General features: G+C 43.4%; 2 protein-coding genes across 4 annotated transcripts; one reads left to right on the top strand and one right to left on the bottom strand.

Moving 5' to 3' along the window:
• The first annotated feature begins 3,116 nt into the window (after positions 1 to 3,116).
• Positions 3,117 to 10,516, top strand: Mdr49 (Multi drug resistance 49). Of its 2 annotated transcripts, none has more exons than XM_017177020.3 (8): positions 3,117 to 3,270; positions 4,012 to 4,138; positions 4,209 to 4,402; positions 4,469 to 4,714; positions 5,298 to 6,856; positions 8,458 to 8,906; positions 8,972 to 9,580; positions 9,642 to 10,516. In XM_017177020.3, exons 2-8 carry the CDS (start codon positions 4,040 to 4,042, stop codon positions 10,389 to 10,391), a joined length of 3,906 nt encoding a protein of 1,301 aa, XP_017032509.1. In that variant the 5' UTR covers positions 3,117 to 3,270; positions 4,012 to 4,039; the 3' UTR covers positions 10,392 to 10,516. The 2 variants fall into 2 exon arrangements, with proteins under 2 accessions (XP_017032509.1, XP_070141083.1); XM_070284982.1 differs by lacking the exon at positions 3,117 to 3,270 and adding an exon at positions 3,752 to 3,772.
• On the bottom strand, positions 10,512 to 14,576 carry Sans (SAM_USH1G_HARP domain-containing protein Sans). 2 transcript variants are annotated; one of them, XM_017177021.3, is made up of 6 exons: positions 14,520 to 14,576; positions 12,326 to 12,408; positions 12,095 to 12,238; positions 11,807 to 12,028; positions 10,741 to 11,739; positions 10,512 to 10,677 (listed from the first exon to the last, which is right to left on the bottom strand). In XM_017177021.3, exons 2-6 carry the CDS (start codon positions 12,346 to 12,348, stop codon positions 10,512 to 10,514), a joined length of 1,554 nt encoding a protein of 517 aa, XP_017032510.1. In that variant the 5' UTR covers positions 12,349 to 12,408; positions 14,520 to 14,576. The 2 variants fall into 2 exon arrangements, with proteins under 2 accessions (XP_017032510.1, XP_017032513.1); XM_017177024.3 differs by lacking the exon at positions 14,520 to 14,576 and having other exon boundaries at positions 12,326 to 12,459.
• Positions 14,577 to 14,901: the final 325 nt, after the last annotated feature.

The raw sequence follows: 14,901 nt of genomic DNA, 5'->3' as shown, positions 1-14,901 counted from the left end.
GGGAATTATTTAACATTTTATTCATTATATTTTAAATACTGTCCTATTACTTTAAAACACATTGAAATTTGAATTTAAATAATACTAAACTTGTATTTAATTGCTTACTTATTATTTATTTAATATTAAAATTCTGCATTTTTTTATGAGATTATGATTTTTTATAAGTTTTTTTTTATAGAATAAAAAAAAAATAAATAAAAAATAAATAAAAAAAAACACATACTAATCTATAATATTTATAGTGTCCTTAAATTATAATTTTTCGTATCTTCGAAAGGAAAAGCATTGTTTTTTTCTTATTAAATGTAGTCCAATATTTATTTTCAATTTCAAATCTCTTATATATTTCAGGAATTGATTTCTTCTTCTATTTTAGATATATATTTTTTATAATTTATTTTTATTATTTTATACTTTTTCAATCGTTTTTGTTGATTTTGCTGCATTATTCTTATATTTTTTATATTTTTTCTAGTATTTGTCGCAATATTTTGAATATATTTCTTATCTCTCCTCAATGTTTTTTCATTTATCTCATATTTTCCTCTAATAAAGTTAACAGCTTTAAAACTATAAACAGAAGAGAAAAACAAGGAGTCTTACCAAAATTTAATTTATATTCTCTTATTGTATTAATTATTTTAAATTAGCTTAAGCCAAATAAAATTAACTTCATCCATACTTCATACTTTTATTTATATTATTTTAATATTGCATTAACAGGTTGAGAACCTTTAAAGAACTGCCAGAATCTTTTTGAACAATCTCTGCATATATAGTCGCAGACAATAATATATGTGTGATGCTGATATGAAATATTGGGGCCGCATTAAATGTTAATGGTTTGCAAAGAAACAAAGCCAAAAGTCAAGCCCTGTTAAAAAGCTGATTAACAAAACAATATTTAGAGTGCAAACAAAAGCACTTCACTTTCAAACTCGATTGTTGTTATATGATATTGCCCGAATTATTTCCCACGTCTATAAATATGCACGAGTTGTTAGAATAAAAAAATTAGTTTTGGATGCGATAACCAACGAATTTTAACCCAGGTCCGTAACCAGGAGAGCCTTTATTCATTCATTTCGAGAGCCTGGCTGATTATTTCACCATCAACCATCAACCAGATGGTATAATGTCGCCTAGACCTTGCCGGAATTATCTATCCGCGGTACCTTGTCTAAATTGGCCACAATTCGACTTATCTGCCTTGGCGAAATAAATCTAAAAAACACACAGCGGCCGAGGAAATGTTTGCTGTTTTGGTACACATATATTTCATTTTATTGGGACTCTCATTTGCTTGATTGCGTCCAATAAGAGTGCTTACATGGCCCGAAAGCCCGATTAGATTGCAAAAAAAAAAAGGTTGGAAAATTTTGCAGTCTTGCTTATTCATTTGGTGGGCAGAAATGGTGAAATAATACGCATAAACAAGACGACGATTGATTATAATTAGAAATCGCCCGGATCGGATTGGGGAAGTGGCAGCGGTTCCTCGTTCCTCGTGGGGAAAGGCGGCGCTGGGAATGCCTCCACGCTTATTTCGCACAGGTATTCCACCGCACACCTGAGCCAGCGAGCGGATGAATCATCTCGGTCGCACGCGATACAGATACAGATTTCTTCTCGGTTAGTCCCCCGATCTTATGAATTCTGCTTAAAAAAAACAAGGGGAAAACCATGCGCGCATGTGTAATACACGCCATGCATCTTGGCCAGGCTTAAGTATTGGTTAAACTCTGCTCGACGAGAAAAAAAAACACAGCAAAACAATAACATGTATCGCCGATATGCGTTGGGTCTAGACAAATACTGGTTATGAGAGTCTGATAAGCGCCAGCGTAACGCCGAATTGATCTGACACGGCTATCTAATCGGGCTAATCTGCATCTATAACAGCTTTAGACACCTACACTGGTCATCAAAATAAATATTTTACGGAATACTTAAAACTATGAGTTTAAAAATGGTTTTACGGTATTAAAAATACAACAATTTAACGTCAAAATATACAATAAAAAAAATAAATTTAAAAATAATTTAAAATATGGAAAACAAAACCACTTTTTATATCAGAAATATATTATAATAATAATAACACTTCACATTTTCTGCAATCTTAAATCTTAAAATTTTTAAAAATTAAAATTATCTAAAAGTATTGAAAAGACAATTATTTATATAGGAAAAATGTAATAAAAAAAAAATAATATTTGATCAGAAACAATTAAATTTTTAAAACATCTTTTATACAGTTAAATTTCTTTAAATTTATTTGCTGTTAAGGTTGTTAATCCTGCACCAAAAGTTCATAAATTAAATAAATAACTTTTATATAAAATTAATACAAAATAATAAACCTAAAAAACTGTAAAAATTCTAAAATTCAACTATAGAATTAGAATATATTAACTACATAATACTACTCTTTATTAACTCAAAGAATATTTAACAATATCTTACAAAAAAATATAGAAACTGATCTTTAAAAATTATAGCATTATATTAAAATATAATTCTACATTAATATAAACTCTATAATAAAGTCTTATTAATATTATTACTAAATATCTTAATAATCTACAATATAATAATTAATAAGAATGAATAATAAACTGATCTTAAATGTTTTTAGCACTATATAATTAACAGAGCCCTATTATAATATTTATTAAACTCAAAAAGTCAACAATCAAACAATAATATCAATAAGACTTAAGGAAAACTTTAGGAAAATATAATAGAATTATTAATAATACTCTTTAAGCTAGTTAAAAATTCGAGAAAGACAAATAAATATACAGATAAAAGTTAAGAAATTAAGGTAAATTAAAGTTTATTGCAATAAAACTAAATCTGAGTCAACTAGTGTTAATGTCACAGTAATTCAGCCCAAAGGATAGTCCCAGGAATGAGTCTTCACCTCGGACGCAAGCGGTTGCCAGGGGGAGCCCCGATTAAATTATACGATCGTGTTTATAGCCTCAATCCACTCACCCACACACACACGGACTATATACACTCTTAGCCGATGTCGATCTGCCTGCAATTCCAAAAGCCGAGACCCGAGTGTCAAGATCTGAAACCGAGCTGTTGTCGCAGCCGTCGAGGCGATGGTTGTCCAGTTCAGATCGCGCACTCGCCGGCAGCAGACGTCTCTCGGCACTTTCGAGTGTTTTGACCAAATACCAAAAGATATACATACATTAGTTAGTTCTTCGATCGCGAGTTTAAACGGTGTCCGCAGAAATCGGCACGTGCTAAGTAAGTGGGCGCAGAGCAAGTGCAACTGATTAAGTTGAAAAGTATCCGTATCTTTGAAGTGCTGCCAGTACCGGGGAAGTGCAAGTCGCCTGGCAATTGACAATCGCAATAAATAAATACAAAAAAATACATATCTCGCTTTCCAATTGCTTCTAATTTATTAATTTATGGACGCTTTTTCATTCGCGCAATCGAACTAATTTCCTTAAATTGACTTGGGAAAATTGTTTTTTGCTGGCTGATTAATCCAGCCAGAGGCCCTTTGCAAGCCGTGTGTAACTAACTGCCGAGATGTTTTATATAATGAGTGCCACCATAAATGCATTTTGCACACACTGGAGCGTGATAAATGGTGTAATATTTAGTGGCTCTTAGCTTTAGTAATGGTTTATTTATTACGTGTTGCCCGAGATGCATAGATAGACACTAATTACCATTTAATTGAAGCGAGAAAAAACCCTTTTCTGGAAACAGAATAATACATTGTGTTGGTGTGAAGAAAGTAATAACATTTTAATTTTAATTTATAAACTAAAATATTGGCAAACAGAATAAATGCTCTTTGTCAAGAGATTGGTGCCAATGAACCCGCTTGAGGTGTGCTGGTGATAGCAGCCCCTCGTTAATGGCCGATTTACCAGATAAAACCTAGTCTTGTGCGGTTAATTGTTTAATTGGCAGCCACTAAATTATAGTGCCCAAATTCTAGACTTGTTTACTAATTGCCTGCTTTGTTCTTAGGCCTTATAGTCATCAAGTATCTCACACAATGGCCAAGAAGGAGGACTCACAGCTGCCCCAGGCAGGTGACTTTCAGGCCCAGGATTCAGGCGCTGGGCCAGCCAAAAAATACAGTTACTTTGATTTGGTGAGTTCAACTATCCTGGAGATCCTGCCACTGGATTCTAATAAGCTCTCGTCATCCTGGCAACCTCCAGTTCAGATACTCAACCGCCTGCGAGCGTTGCGTCTTCATATTCAGCCTGCTGGTGGCCACCGGCGCCTCCGTTTTTATACCATACTTCATGATCATCTATGGAGAGTTCACATCCCTGCTGGTGGATCGGACAGTGGGCGTGGGCACATCCTCGCCCTCGTTTGCCCTCACCATGTTCGGTGGCGGCAAGCAATTGTAAGTTTCAAGTCCAAGTTCAAGAAAAATCTGGATTTATAAACCCATTTGCTCCGCCCTAAACAGGACAAATGCCAGTAAAGAGGAGAACAGGCAGGCCATCATCGATGACTCCATTGCCTTTGGCATTGGCAGTCTGGTGGGCTCAGTGGCCATGTTTCTGCTCATCACGCTGGCCATTGACCTGGCCAACAGGATCGCCCTCAACCAGATCGACCGCATCCGCAAGCTCTTCCTGGAGGCCATGCTGCGTCAGGACATCGCCTGGTACGACACCAGTTCGGGATCCAACTTTGCCAGCAAAATGACAGAGTAAGTTTTTAGAACTAGTTACATAGTTATCTTAATTATATTAATATAGTCAAACAGAAGTAATTCGAGAATTACCTTAATCATAGTTATTATTATAGGAGGAACTGGGGTAATTATCAAATAATAAGGCGGGGAACTCGTTGCATATTCATGAGTGAAATTTGCATTTGGGTTTTCGATTGACTGCTGAGTGGGTTGTGAGTCTTGAGTTTGAAATGTATACAAGCAACTAAGTAAACTTGAGGCTTAATATATTAAAGCTATTTTTTAGATATTCTCTATTGTAACCAGAGTCAGAAAATATTGAAGTTTTTATATTTGATAATTAAGCTAAATCGAGGGATATCTCATCACTGATCCTCCTCATGAATTTCCTCAGTGATCGCTCAGGGAGATATTAATAAAAATGTACTACAGGAATTGTATGCTCTTTAGGGAGCAGGAAAATCAATTAGTTTTGGGAGTATGGAATTCTATACATCCCAGCAATGTGAAAAAACCATTAGGCAATCTTAAATCACACCACTTCCTTCCCTTTCAATATATTCATAATTTATTTTATTACATTTTTTAACCCCTTCAGAGATCTGGACAAGCTCAAGGAGGGCATTGGCGAGAAGGTGGTGATCGTGGTCTTCCTGATCATGACCTTTGTGATCGGCATCGTGTCCGCCTTTGTCTATGGCTGGAAACTCACCCTGGTGGTGCTCAGCTGTGTGCCCTTCATCATTGTGGCCACCAGTGTGGTGGCCCGGCTTCAGGGCTCGCTGGCCGAGAAGGAGCTAAAAGCATACTCCAATGCGGCCAATGTGGCCGAGGAGGTCTTCAGCGGCATCCGGACGGTGTTCGCTTTTAGTGGTCAGGAGAAGGAGAATGTTCGTTTCGGAAAGCTACTTATTCCAGCAGAGACCACCGGTCGCAAGAAGGGCCTGTATTCGGGACTGGGCAATGCCATCTCCTGGCTGATCATCTACCTGTGCATGGCCCTGGCCATTTGGTATGGCGTTACCCTCATTCTGGACGAAAGAGATCTGCCCGATCGAGTCTACACGCCTGCCGTCTTGGTCATCGTCTTGTTCGCTGTAATCATGGGTGCCCAGAACTTGGGCTTCGCCTCGCCCCATGTGGAGGCCATCGCCGTGGCCACTGCCGCTGGACAGACGCTGTTCAACATCATCGACCGGCCGTCCCAGGTGGACCCCATGGACGAGAAGGGTGACCGACCGGAGAGCATTGCCGCGCACATCCGCTTCGAGGGCATCCGGTTCCGATACCCTGCCCGTCCCGACGTGGAGATCCTCAAGGGCCTGACAGTGGACGTGCTGCCGGGCCAGACGGTGGCCTTTGTGGGCGCTTCCGGGTGCGGCAAGAGCACCCTCATCCAGCTGGTGCAGCGATTCTACGACCCCGAGGCGGGCAGCGTCAAACTGGATGGACGGGATCTTCGCACACTCAACGTCGGCTGGCTCCGCTCCCAGATCGGAGTGGTGGGCCAGGAACCGGTTCTCTTCGCTACCACCATTGGCGAGAATATCCGATACGGAAGGCCCGACGCCACCCAGGCGGAAATCGAGAAGGCAGCGCGGGCGGCCAACTGCCACGACTTCATCAGCAGGTTGCCCAAGGGCTACGACACCCAGGTGGGCGAGAAGGGTGCCCAGATCTCCGGCGGACAGAAGCAGCGCATTGCCATCGCCCGGGCGCTGGTGCGGCAACCGCAGGTGCTTCTCCTGGACGAGGCCACCTCTGCCCTGGATCCCACGTCCGAGAAGCGCGTGCAGAGCGCCCTGGAGTTGGCCAGCCAAGGACCCACCACTCTGGTGGTGGCCCATCGCCTGTCCACCATTACCAATGCGGACAAGATTGTCTTCCTCAAGGATGGCGTCGTGGCAGAGCAGGGCACCCACGAAGAGCTGATGGAGCGCAGGGGTCTCTACTGCGACCTGGTCAACATCACGCGGCGGAAGGAGGCCACCGAGGCGGAGGGGGACGAGGCCCGGCCCCTGCAAAAGACGCAGAACCTGTCTGACGAGGAGAGCGACGATGATGACGACGAGGAGGATGAGGAGGAGGACGGGCAGCCGGAGCTACAAACGGGCAGCAGCCGGGAAAGCGGATTTAGAGCCAGCACGCGACGCAAGCGTAAGTACCAGAAGTGGAAACCAGAAGGTTACACTTAAAGTATTTTGGCAAAGGAACATATTTAAGAAAAGTTATTGCTTTATAAGAATTAGTTTTGATTTTAAAGAATATAAATTGTATTCTCTAGTTTTTTTACCATTAGAATTTTAAATAATTTTTTTATGCCTATAATTTTTCAACTCAAGAACCTAGTTTTTCCTGTGTAAAACTCAAAGAACATAGCCTTGAAAAACCAGTGGCTTGAAGTGCATAAACTACCACGCTTTTATGGGAAATTTGGTGTTCTTATACAGAATGAAAATTTTTTAAACACAAAAAATGGAAGGAACGATAAAAGAAGTAATTTTATAACCCATAAAGTGTTGCAGGTCTGCTTTTAGATTATATATTATAAGATATTGTACCTGAAACTGGTTTAGATTTTGTTTAATTTTTATATTTTCATTTGATTATTTGCCAAAACAAAAATTTAAGTTTATTATTTAATAAAGTTTGAGATTTGTAAGTTTTAATTGAATCATTGAAAAGCTTTATACGAAATATTTTATTAAAAAAGATTAGGAATACACATGAAAATAACTTTATAAAGATATAATATATAAAGAAATGTAAAATCATAAACAAAAGAATTTTAAAAACCAATTAATAGATATCTTAGAAATAAAAAGTTCCTTTTAAGAATCAATCAGGAGACTACTGACAAAATATCTCTAGCCAAATCAAAGTTTTAAAGGTAAAATATGTTAAAACAAAAACAAGAAAGGAAGCTAACTTCGGCACGCCGAAGTTTGTATACCCTTGCAGATATTATTTCATGACATTTTACCTATACTTATTATGTTTACAGTTTGACAGTTACAGTTTTGCATTTCCAGCTTTACATTTTCCCTACATCTACCGATCGTTTATATGGCAGCTATATGATATAGTTGTTCGATTATTTTGAAATTTATACCAAAATTCTAGAATAATAAAATAAGCTTATATCCCGAAGTAGATGAAAATACGTTGAAAAACAACGAATCTATAATTTTTTTTCTATTAATTTCCCGATCGTTCCTATGGCAGCTATATGATATAGTCGTCCGATTTTCATAAAATTTTTACCAAAATTCCGAAATAATATAAAATGGCCATATCTAAAAAATGGTGCAAAAATGTTGAAAAACAGCAAAGTTATAATTTTGTTTCTAAAAATATATCGAACATTTGTATGGCAGCTATATGATATAGTCGTCCGATCCGGCCAGTTCCGACATATATAGCAGTGAGAGCATATAGAAGACTATATGCAAAGTTTCATTGAGATAGCTTTAAAACTGAGGGACTAGTTTGCGTAGAAACGGACAGACGGACAGACGGACAGACGGACAGACGGACAGACGGACATGGCTAGATCGACTCGGCTGTTGATGCTGATCAAGAATATATATACTTTATAGGGTCGGAAACGTCTCCTTCACTGCGTTGCAAACTTCTGACTGAAATTATAATACCCTGCAAGGGTATAATAAAAGAATCTAAGGGTACAATATTTATATTTTTTAGCATTTTAATATTCAAAAAATCTTTACTAACATCTCAACAAATCCATTTTCCAGGTCGCTCGCAGCGTCGCAACAAGAAGAAGAAGCAAAAGGAAGTGGTGCCCAAAGTGTCCTTCACCCAGCTGATGAAGCTCAATGCTCCAGAGTGGCGTCTAATGGTGGTGGGCAGCATTGCCTCCGTGATGCACGGCTCCACCTTCCCGCTGTGGGGCCTCTTCTTCGGCGACTTCTTTGGCATTCTCTCAAACGGCGACGACGAGGAAGTGCGTCGCCAGGTGATCAACATCTCGATGATCTTTGTGGGCATTGGCCTGATGGCTGGACTGGGAAACATGCTCCAGACCTACATGTTCACCGCTGCTGGAGTCAAGATGACCACGCGTCTAAGGAAGCGGGCCTTTGCCACCATTGTGGGCCAGGACATTGCCTATTTCGACGACGAGAAGAATTCGGTGGGGGCTCTGTGCTCCCGCCTGGCCAGCGACTGCTCCAACGTTCAGGGGGTGAGTTTTTAAAATTCTTATTACCTCCCTACAGTTTGCTAAGTCTGGAATTTTATTATCAACAGGCAACTGGAGCCCGTGTGGGAACCATGCTCCAGGCAGTGGCCACTCTGGTGGTCGGCATGGTCGTTGGCTTCGTGTTCTCCTGGCAGCAGACGCTTCTCACGCTCGTCACCCTGCCGCTGGTCTGTCTATCAGTTTACCTGGAGGGTCGCTTCATCATGAAGAGTGCCCAGACAGCAAAGGCTGCTGTGGAGGATGCCTCCCAGGTGGCCGTTGAGGCCATTACCCACATCAGGACCGTCAATGGTCTGGGCCTGGAGCGACAAGTGTTGGATCAGTATATCCAGCAGATCGATCGCGTGGATTCCGCCTGTCGGCGCAAGGTGCGCTTCCGTGGTCTTGTCTTTGCCCTGGGACAGGCTGCTCCCTTCTTGGCCTACGGTATCTCCATGTACTATGGCGGCATTCTGGTGGCCGACGATAAAATGGACTACGAGGATATTATCAAGGTGGCGGAGGCCCTGATCTTTGGCTCTTGGATGTTGGGACAGGCCCTGGCCTATGCTCCGAATGTAAATGATGCCATCCTGTCCGCAGGACGCCTAATGGAGCTCTTCAAGGCCACCTCCACGCAGCCCAATCCACCCCAGAGTCCCTACAATACGGTAGAGGTGAGTTGTCATACGATTTTGGCTAAGATAACTTCTTATATATCATTTTAAATCCATTTAGAAATCCGAGGGAGACATTGTCTACGAGAACGTGGGCTTCGAGTACCCCACGAGAAAGGGCACTCCCATCCTGGAGGGCCTGAATCTCACCATTAAGAAGTCCACAACGGTGGCCCTGGTGGGTCCCTCCGGCTCCGGCAAGTCCACCTGCGTGCAGCTGCTGCTCCGCTACTACGATCCCGTCTCGGGATCCGTCAACCTTAGCGGAGTGCCCAGCACAGACTTCCCACTGGACACGCTGCGCTCCAAGCTGGGCCTGGTATCCCAGGAGCCGGTGCTCTTCGATCGCACCATTGCCGAGAATATTGCATATGGCAACAACTTCCGGGATGACGTCTCCATGCTGGAGATCATCGAGGCGGCCAAGAAGTCCAACATCCACAACTTCGTGAGTGCCCTGCCCCAGGGATACGAGACGCGGCTGGGCAAGACCTCGCAGCTGTCCGGCGGCCAGAAGCAACGCATTGCCATTGCCCGGGCGCTGGTCAGGAACCCCAAGATACTCATCCTGGACGAGGCCACCTCGGCGCTGGATCTCGAGAGCGAGAAGGTGGTGCAGCAGGCCCTGGACGAGGCCCGTTCCGGCCGCACCTGCCTGACCATTGCCCATCGCCTGACCACCGTGCGGAACGCGGATCTCATCTGCGTGCTGAAGCGCGGCGTGGTGGTGGAGCACGGCACCCACGACGAGCTGATGGCCCTCAACCGCATCTACGCCAACCTCTACCTGATGCAGCAGGTGGCGGGCTAACCTAACTCAATGTGGACGAGGTCTTTGGGTGATACAAATTAGGCTTTAATTTAGTATGTACACTAGGCTAGTAGAACGTGTTGAAAAGTATTAAGACCAAATAGAACGATAATTCTTGAACTAAAGGCGACTATCCACCAGGGGGCCGGGATTGGCCAGGGCATTGCGTCGCTCCTGGATGGCGAAGGTCAGCTTACGAAAGGGTCCCAATGGCAGACCAAGCGACTTGAGGTCCGCCTCCGTGAGGAGCATCAATGTCTCCAGGTCGATCTCTTGCTTCTGAAATCTGCAATGGGTAAGAGAGGACATATTCAGGAATCTTTAACCCAAAACTCCCAGGATCACTCACACTGGCAGGTACTCCTCCAAGGCCCAGACGGCCAGAAAGCGCTGCAGGGCACTGCCCGCCGACTCCCGGTCATCGTCATCGTCCTCGTCGCTGTAGATGTCGTGTCCTCCGCCCTCAGAGTCCGTGTCGTCGGACAGGTTCAGGTACAGGCGGCCCTTGCCACCGCCAGTTCGCGGCTTTGAAGGATTGCTGCCCGCATTTCGCATCGTGGACGTGGAACTGGTGTCCGTGTGCAGTTGCAGCTGGCTCAAGGCGGCGGTCACTGATCGCCTGAAGGCAATACTGCCCAACATGGTGGGTCTATCGAAGAGTCCCACGGGTCGCTGCAGGGTCATCTCCTCATTCAGCTCCTGGGCCAAGGGACCATCGCCCAGAATATCTGGTTGCGAGAAGGATCGCGCCAAGGCCGAGCTGTAGCCACTGCGATGGTCGTTGTTATCCGGTTCATCGGCCTCCAGGCACTCGAAGACATCGCTGATCTTTCCGCGTTTGCCCACGCTGTCCTCGTTGGAGCTGAAGGTGCCCACATACATCACCTCAGAGTCCCGCTGCAGGCCCGTCAGCGAGGTGATTGTTCGCTTGCCATCCGGCTCCAGTTCACGGACCTTAAAGTCCCCGTCGCCAGCGGACAGCTTTGAGTGCGGACACGAGCTGGTGTGCTGCTTCTGGGCCTGCGACGGTCGCTTCTGGACTGTGCCCGCTCGACTGGCTATCGTTGAGCCGCCACTGCTGCTGCTCCCGCTGCCCACCAGATCGCTGAACTTGGTGGGCGCCGGCGGCGGAGGCGGATGATCCCTGGCCGGCTTGTTCAGATTGCCCTGGCTGGACCAGATCTTCTGCTTAAGCGTGGAGAGCATATTCCCCGACTTGCTGGGTCCGCTAGGTGGACTGTGGTCAGCGTACTCGGGATCCTGGCGCTGCTGCTGCCGCTTCATGTACTCACGCACTCGCTTCTCGCAACTCTTCTCGGCCAGCTCCTTCAAGGCCTTGGACTTTTTCCTGAGCAAAAATATAAGGAAAACTTTTGAGAAGTTGTACTATAAGGTTGAGCTTTTAATTTCCTTACTTTTCGTTGGCCTCAAAGTTGGCAGTGGCCACGTCCAGGTAACGCAGGATTTCATCTCTTCCATTGATGGCGGCCAAGTCCTTCGCGCTGTGCTTGTCAATGTCCAAGGCGTAGATGTTGACACCAAACTTCACGAGAAAGTCCACGCAGTGCAGATGACCCTTGGCGGAGGCCAGGTGCAAGGCTGTATTCCCGAACTGGTCGCATTTGTCGGGGTCACCACTTTCAAGAAGATGGAAAAGTATTGATCAGAGAGGATGGAAACAGTATGTAACTCCCGGGACTCACCCCCTTCCGCACAGCAGCCGCAGCGCATCTAGCCGCCCTTCGAAGGCGGCCCACATCACTGGCGTCATGGAGTCACTGTCCTTGGCATTGGTGTCCTTTCTAGTGGCCGCCGCCAGCACATCCAGCAGCCCATCTTTAGCGGCTCTGCAGGGGTTATCAAAGCCGTTAATGAGTCTTGTGCATGCCGAGGGGAAGCGATAAGATAGAACCAAATTAATTGCATGTACTCACTTGTGAAACCGATCCGAAGACATCTTGAGGCTGTGCTATCTATCAATCAGACGGGCGCTGGAAATTCTCGTATCGAACTGGAACTGAAAGGAACTCAAACCCCTGTGAATAGGCTTTGAAGTGTACTTCCCAACACATATTTAACATTCACACGGAATAGTATAGTATCATTAGCATTATAAAGGGGTGCAAATTTAGGACATTGAAGGAATCATGCCTGTCCAAGGCTCTACACTGGAGCCCTGCGTTTCATGCACCCAATTAAAGGAGGATCAGCTGAAGCAAGGGATTATTAAGAAGGACACAAACCTTCCTATTGGGGGTTCTGGTTTTATTCCAGTTGAGTTTTCTAGCTTCCAAATGGAATTGGGCTTAGTTTCGGATAGCGTCACCCAAGTGCAGGAACTGGAAATTAATAGAGAACCGCTGAAGCAGAAGAGTCTGCTGCAAAAGTCCCCTCTACAGGGGCTCCTCCAATGGAGGTCCAGTGTCGAGGAATGGAAGAGACACTTTGACTATTCAAACTATGTTTCCAATCAGGATACTTTTGCAGGTTGCTGGCATAATTACAAAATGGTTAGTTGCTCAAAAGTTGACTTAGCACTGAAGAAACCGGTAGTGAAAAGGCAGCCGCTGAAACACAAAAGCCTGTTGCAAAAATCCAAACTTATCCATGGAAAGTCCAAAGGCAAGTCACAGGAGTGGATTAAGGAAATCCTAAGAGTTAAGAGGGACACTTCCAACCTGCTGGTAAAATCTAAGCTTAACTGCCGCCAGGGAAAGTCCGAGGCCAATTCTGGAGAGTGGATTAAAAGCATTCTCAGCAATTCAGAGGAAAATTCAAGCTGGGTTAGGATCAAGGACTTTAATTGCGGTTTCAAATGCAAACAATTTCCTGACACTGCGAAGATCTATGATATGAAGGCCCTCACTGATGAGTGCGAGAATATGCAGAAAGAGAAACAGATGACCAGGAAACCTCGGGGCCTCCCTTATGATTTTCATGACCTGATCCAAGAGTGCGAAAATCTGAAGGGAGAAATTTTCGAGTCACGTACTCCTCCCTATGTATCTCGGTGCCAGAATTCCAGCGAAGTAAATGCCAATGAGCTGGCCGGCTACATGGACAACATACTCCAAATACCCAGGGAAATGTCGGCCATGGCCAAAGCTATGTATACCTAATGCATAATAATTGGAAATGAATATACTATCATATATTTTGTGATTTAAGGGGTTATTAAAAAAAGGTTTAAAATGTCCGAAAAAGTTGTTTTTTCAGATATAGAAAAATGGTTTTTCCGTCTTTTTTCGATTGATATCGTAATGGAATACAGCTGTTATTGACTTAGGACTAGCCCTCTTTAAAGTAGTTAATTTATCAGTTCGATAAATTCTTACTTCAGATTGAGTTACTGGCTTTTATAATCTTTAAAAATATCATAAACTTTTTAAGTTAATGGATATTTATTTACAGTATTTGAAATAAATTTAGACCTAGTTAAGAAGACAATAATATTTACTTAGCTTTGGTACTATTTTCAATATCATATTTCAGAAATTATATATACTATGTATTTAAATACTTCGTATGTACCCCAATTTCTTCGAGTGACAAGCGTGTTGGGAAGATGAGCCGACGAGTTGTCCGTTAAGCAGATTTCATTTGTTACCCTTTTTCCCCCAGCAGCGTTCACACGTTGTAAATTAATAATCCAAAAAGAAACAAAAAAGAAAAGTGTGTCTTCGGCCGGAGAATCGCACGCGCACTCACACGCTTAGCCACATACGCGCACTACCAACGTCAGTACATACACAAGTCGAGCTGGAGTTGGCTAACATATCGGGCTCAAGCCCAACTCTCAACTCTCAACTACCAACAGCAATAACAACGGCTGCCCCAAGTTCAGTCAACCTTGCGCTGGCTGGTTTTCAATTGCCCAAAATGCCGAAAATCGGGGGGCAGTCGAGCATTATACCACGGATATACACACGACGGTGGCCTGCACCGTAAATAAACAGCACAAACAACACACACATTTCGGTGCGGATCGAGTTTCTGCTGTCCCCGTTCATGACCGCTTTTCATATGCACAGGAGGTGGGATTTTCCCACTTGACACTTTTCTTTTTCGGCCAACCGAAAGTTTTCTTTTTCCTTCGCGATCGGTAGAATATGCACTTACAGCACTTACCCGGAAGCACTTTCTACCACTCCGACTCCATGTTGTTGAATGAAATTGTTAACTTGGCTCAAACTTCGGCGCGCTCACCTTACGGACAGTGAGCGATAAAAGTATGCTTATAGGTAACGGGTTTCTAAGGTAACAAACAAAAATAAAAGTACATAAGATATGATTGTGGAGACTTAAAAAATATGCTTTTTAATTAAAAATGTTTAATTTAATTTAATTTTTTTAAGAATACGCAGATTTGCCAATTACAATTTATTCTGAATTTCCATTCTTATAAAATTAGACAGCATAGACCTTTTTTAGTGGAATAAAGCTACAATTTAATATTCTCACAAACATAAATAGTTTGTAAGTCCGTTAACTTTTATCGCCCACTTTAGCT

Source organism: Drosophila kikkawai, chromosome 2L, assembly GCF_030179895.1.
Source record: "Drosophila kikkawai strain 14028-0561.14 chromosome 2L, DkikHiC1v2, whole genome shotgun sequence".
Lineage (NCBI taxonomy): Eukaryota > Metazoa > Arthropoda > Insecta > Diptera > Drosophilidae > Drosophila > Drosophila kikkawai.
The sequence above is the reverse complement of the archived record's forward strand: the minus strand, read 5'-3'. Positions and strand labels throughout refer to the sequence as shown.

Excerpts from the sequence above, each read along its gene's own strand:
- Mdr49 (XM_017177020.3), top strand. The coding sequence starts at position 4,040 with ATGGCCAAGAAGGAGGACTCACAGCTGCCCCAGGCAGGTGACTTTCAG. Across the intron at positions 4,403-4,468 it reads TTCGGTGGCGGCAAGCAATT|GACAAATGCCAGTAAAGAGG; the intron begins GTAAGTTTCAAG and ends CGCCCTAAACAG. Across the intron at positions 6,857-8,457 it reads AGCCAGCACGCGACGCAAGC|GTCGCTCGCAGCGTCGCAAC; the intron begins GTAAGTACCAGA and ends TCCATTTTCCAG.
- Sans (XM_017177021.3), bottom strand. The coding sequence starts at position 12,348 with ATGTCTTCGGATCGGTTTCACAA. Across the intron at positions 12,239-12,325 it reads TCTTCGGATCGGTTTCACAA|AGCCGCTAAAGATGGGCTGC; the intron begins GTGAGTACATGC and ends TAACCCCTGCAG. Across the intron at positions 12,029-12,094 it reads CGGCTGCTGTGCGGAAGGGG|TGGTGACCCCGACAAATGCG; the intron begins GTGAGTCCCGGG and ends TCTTCTTGAAAG.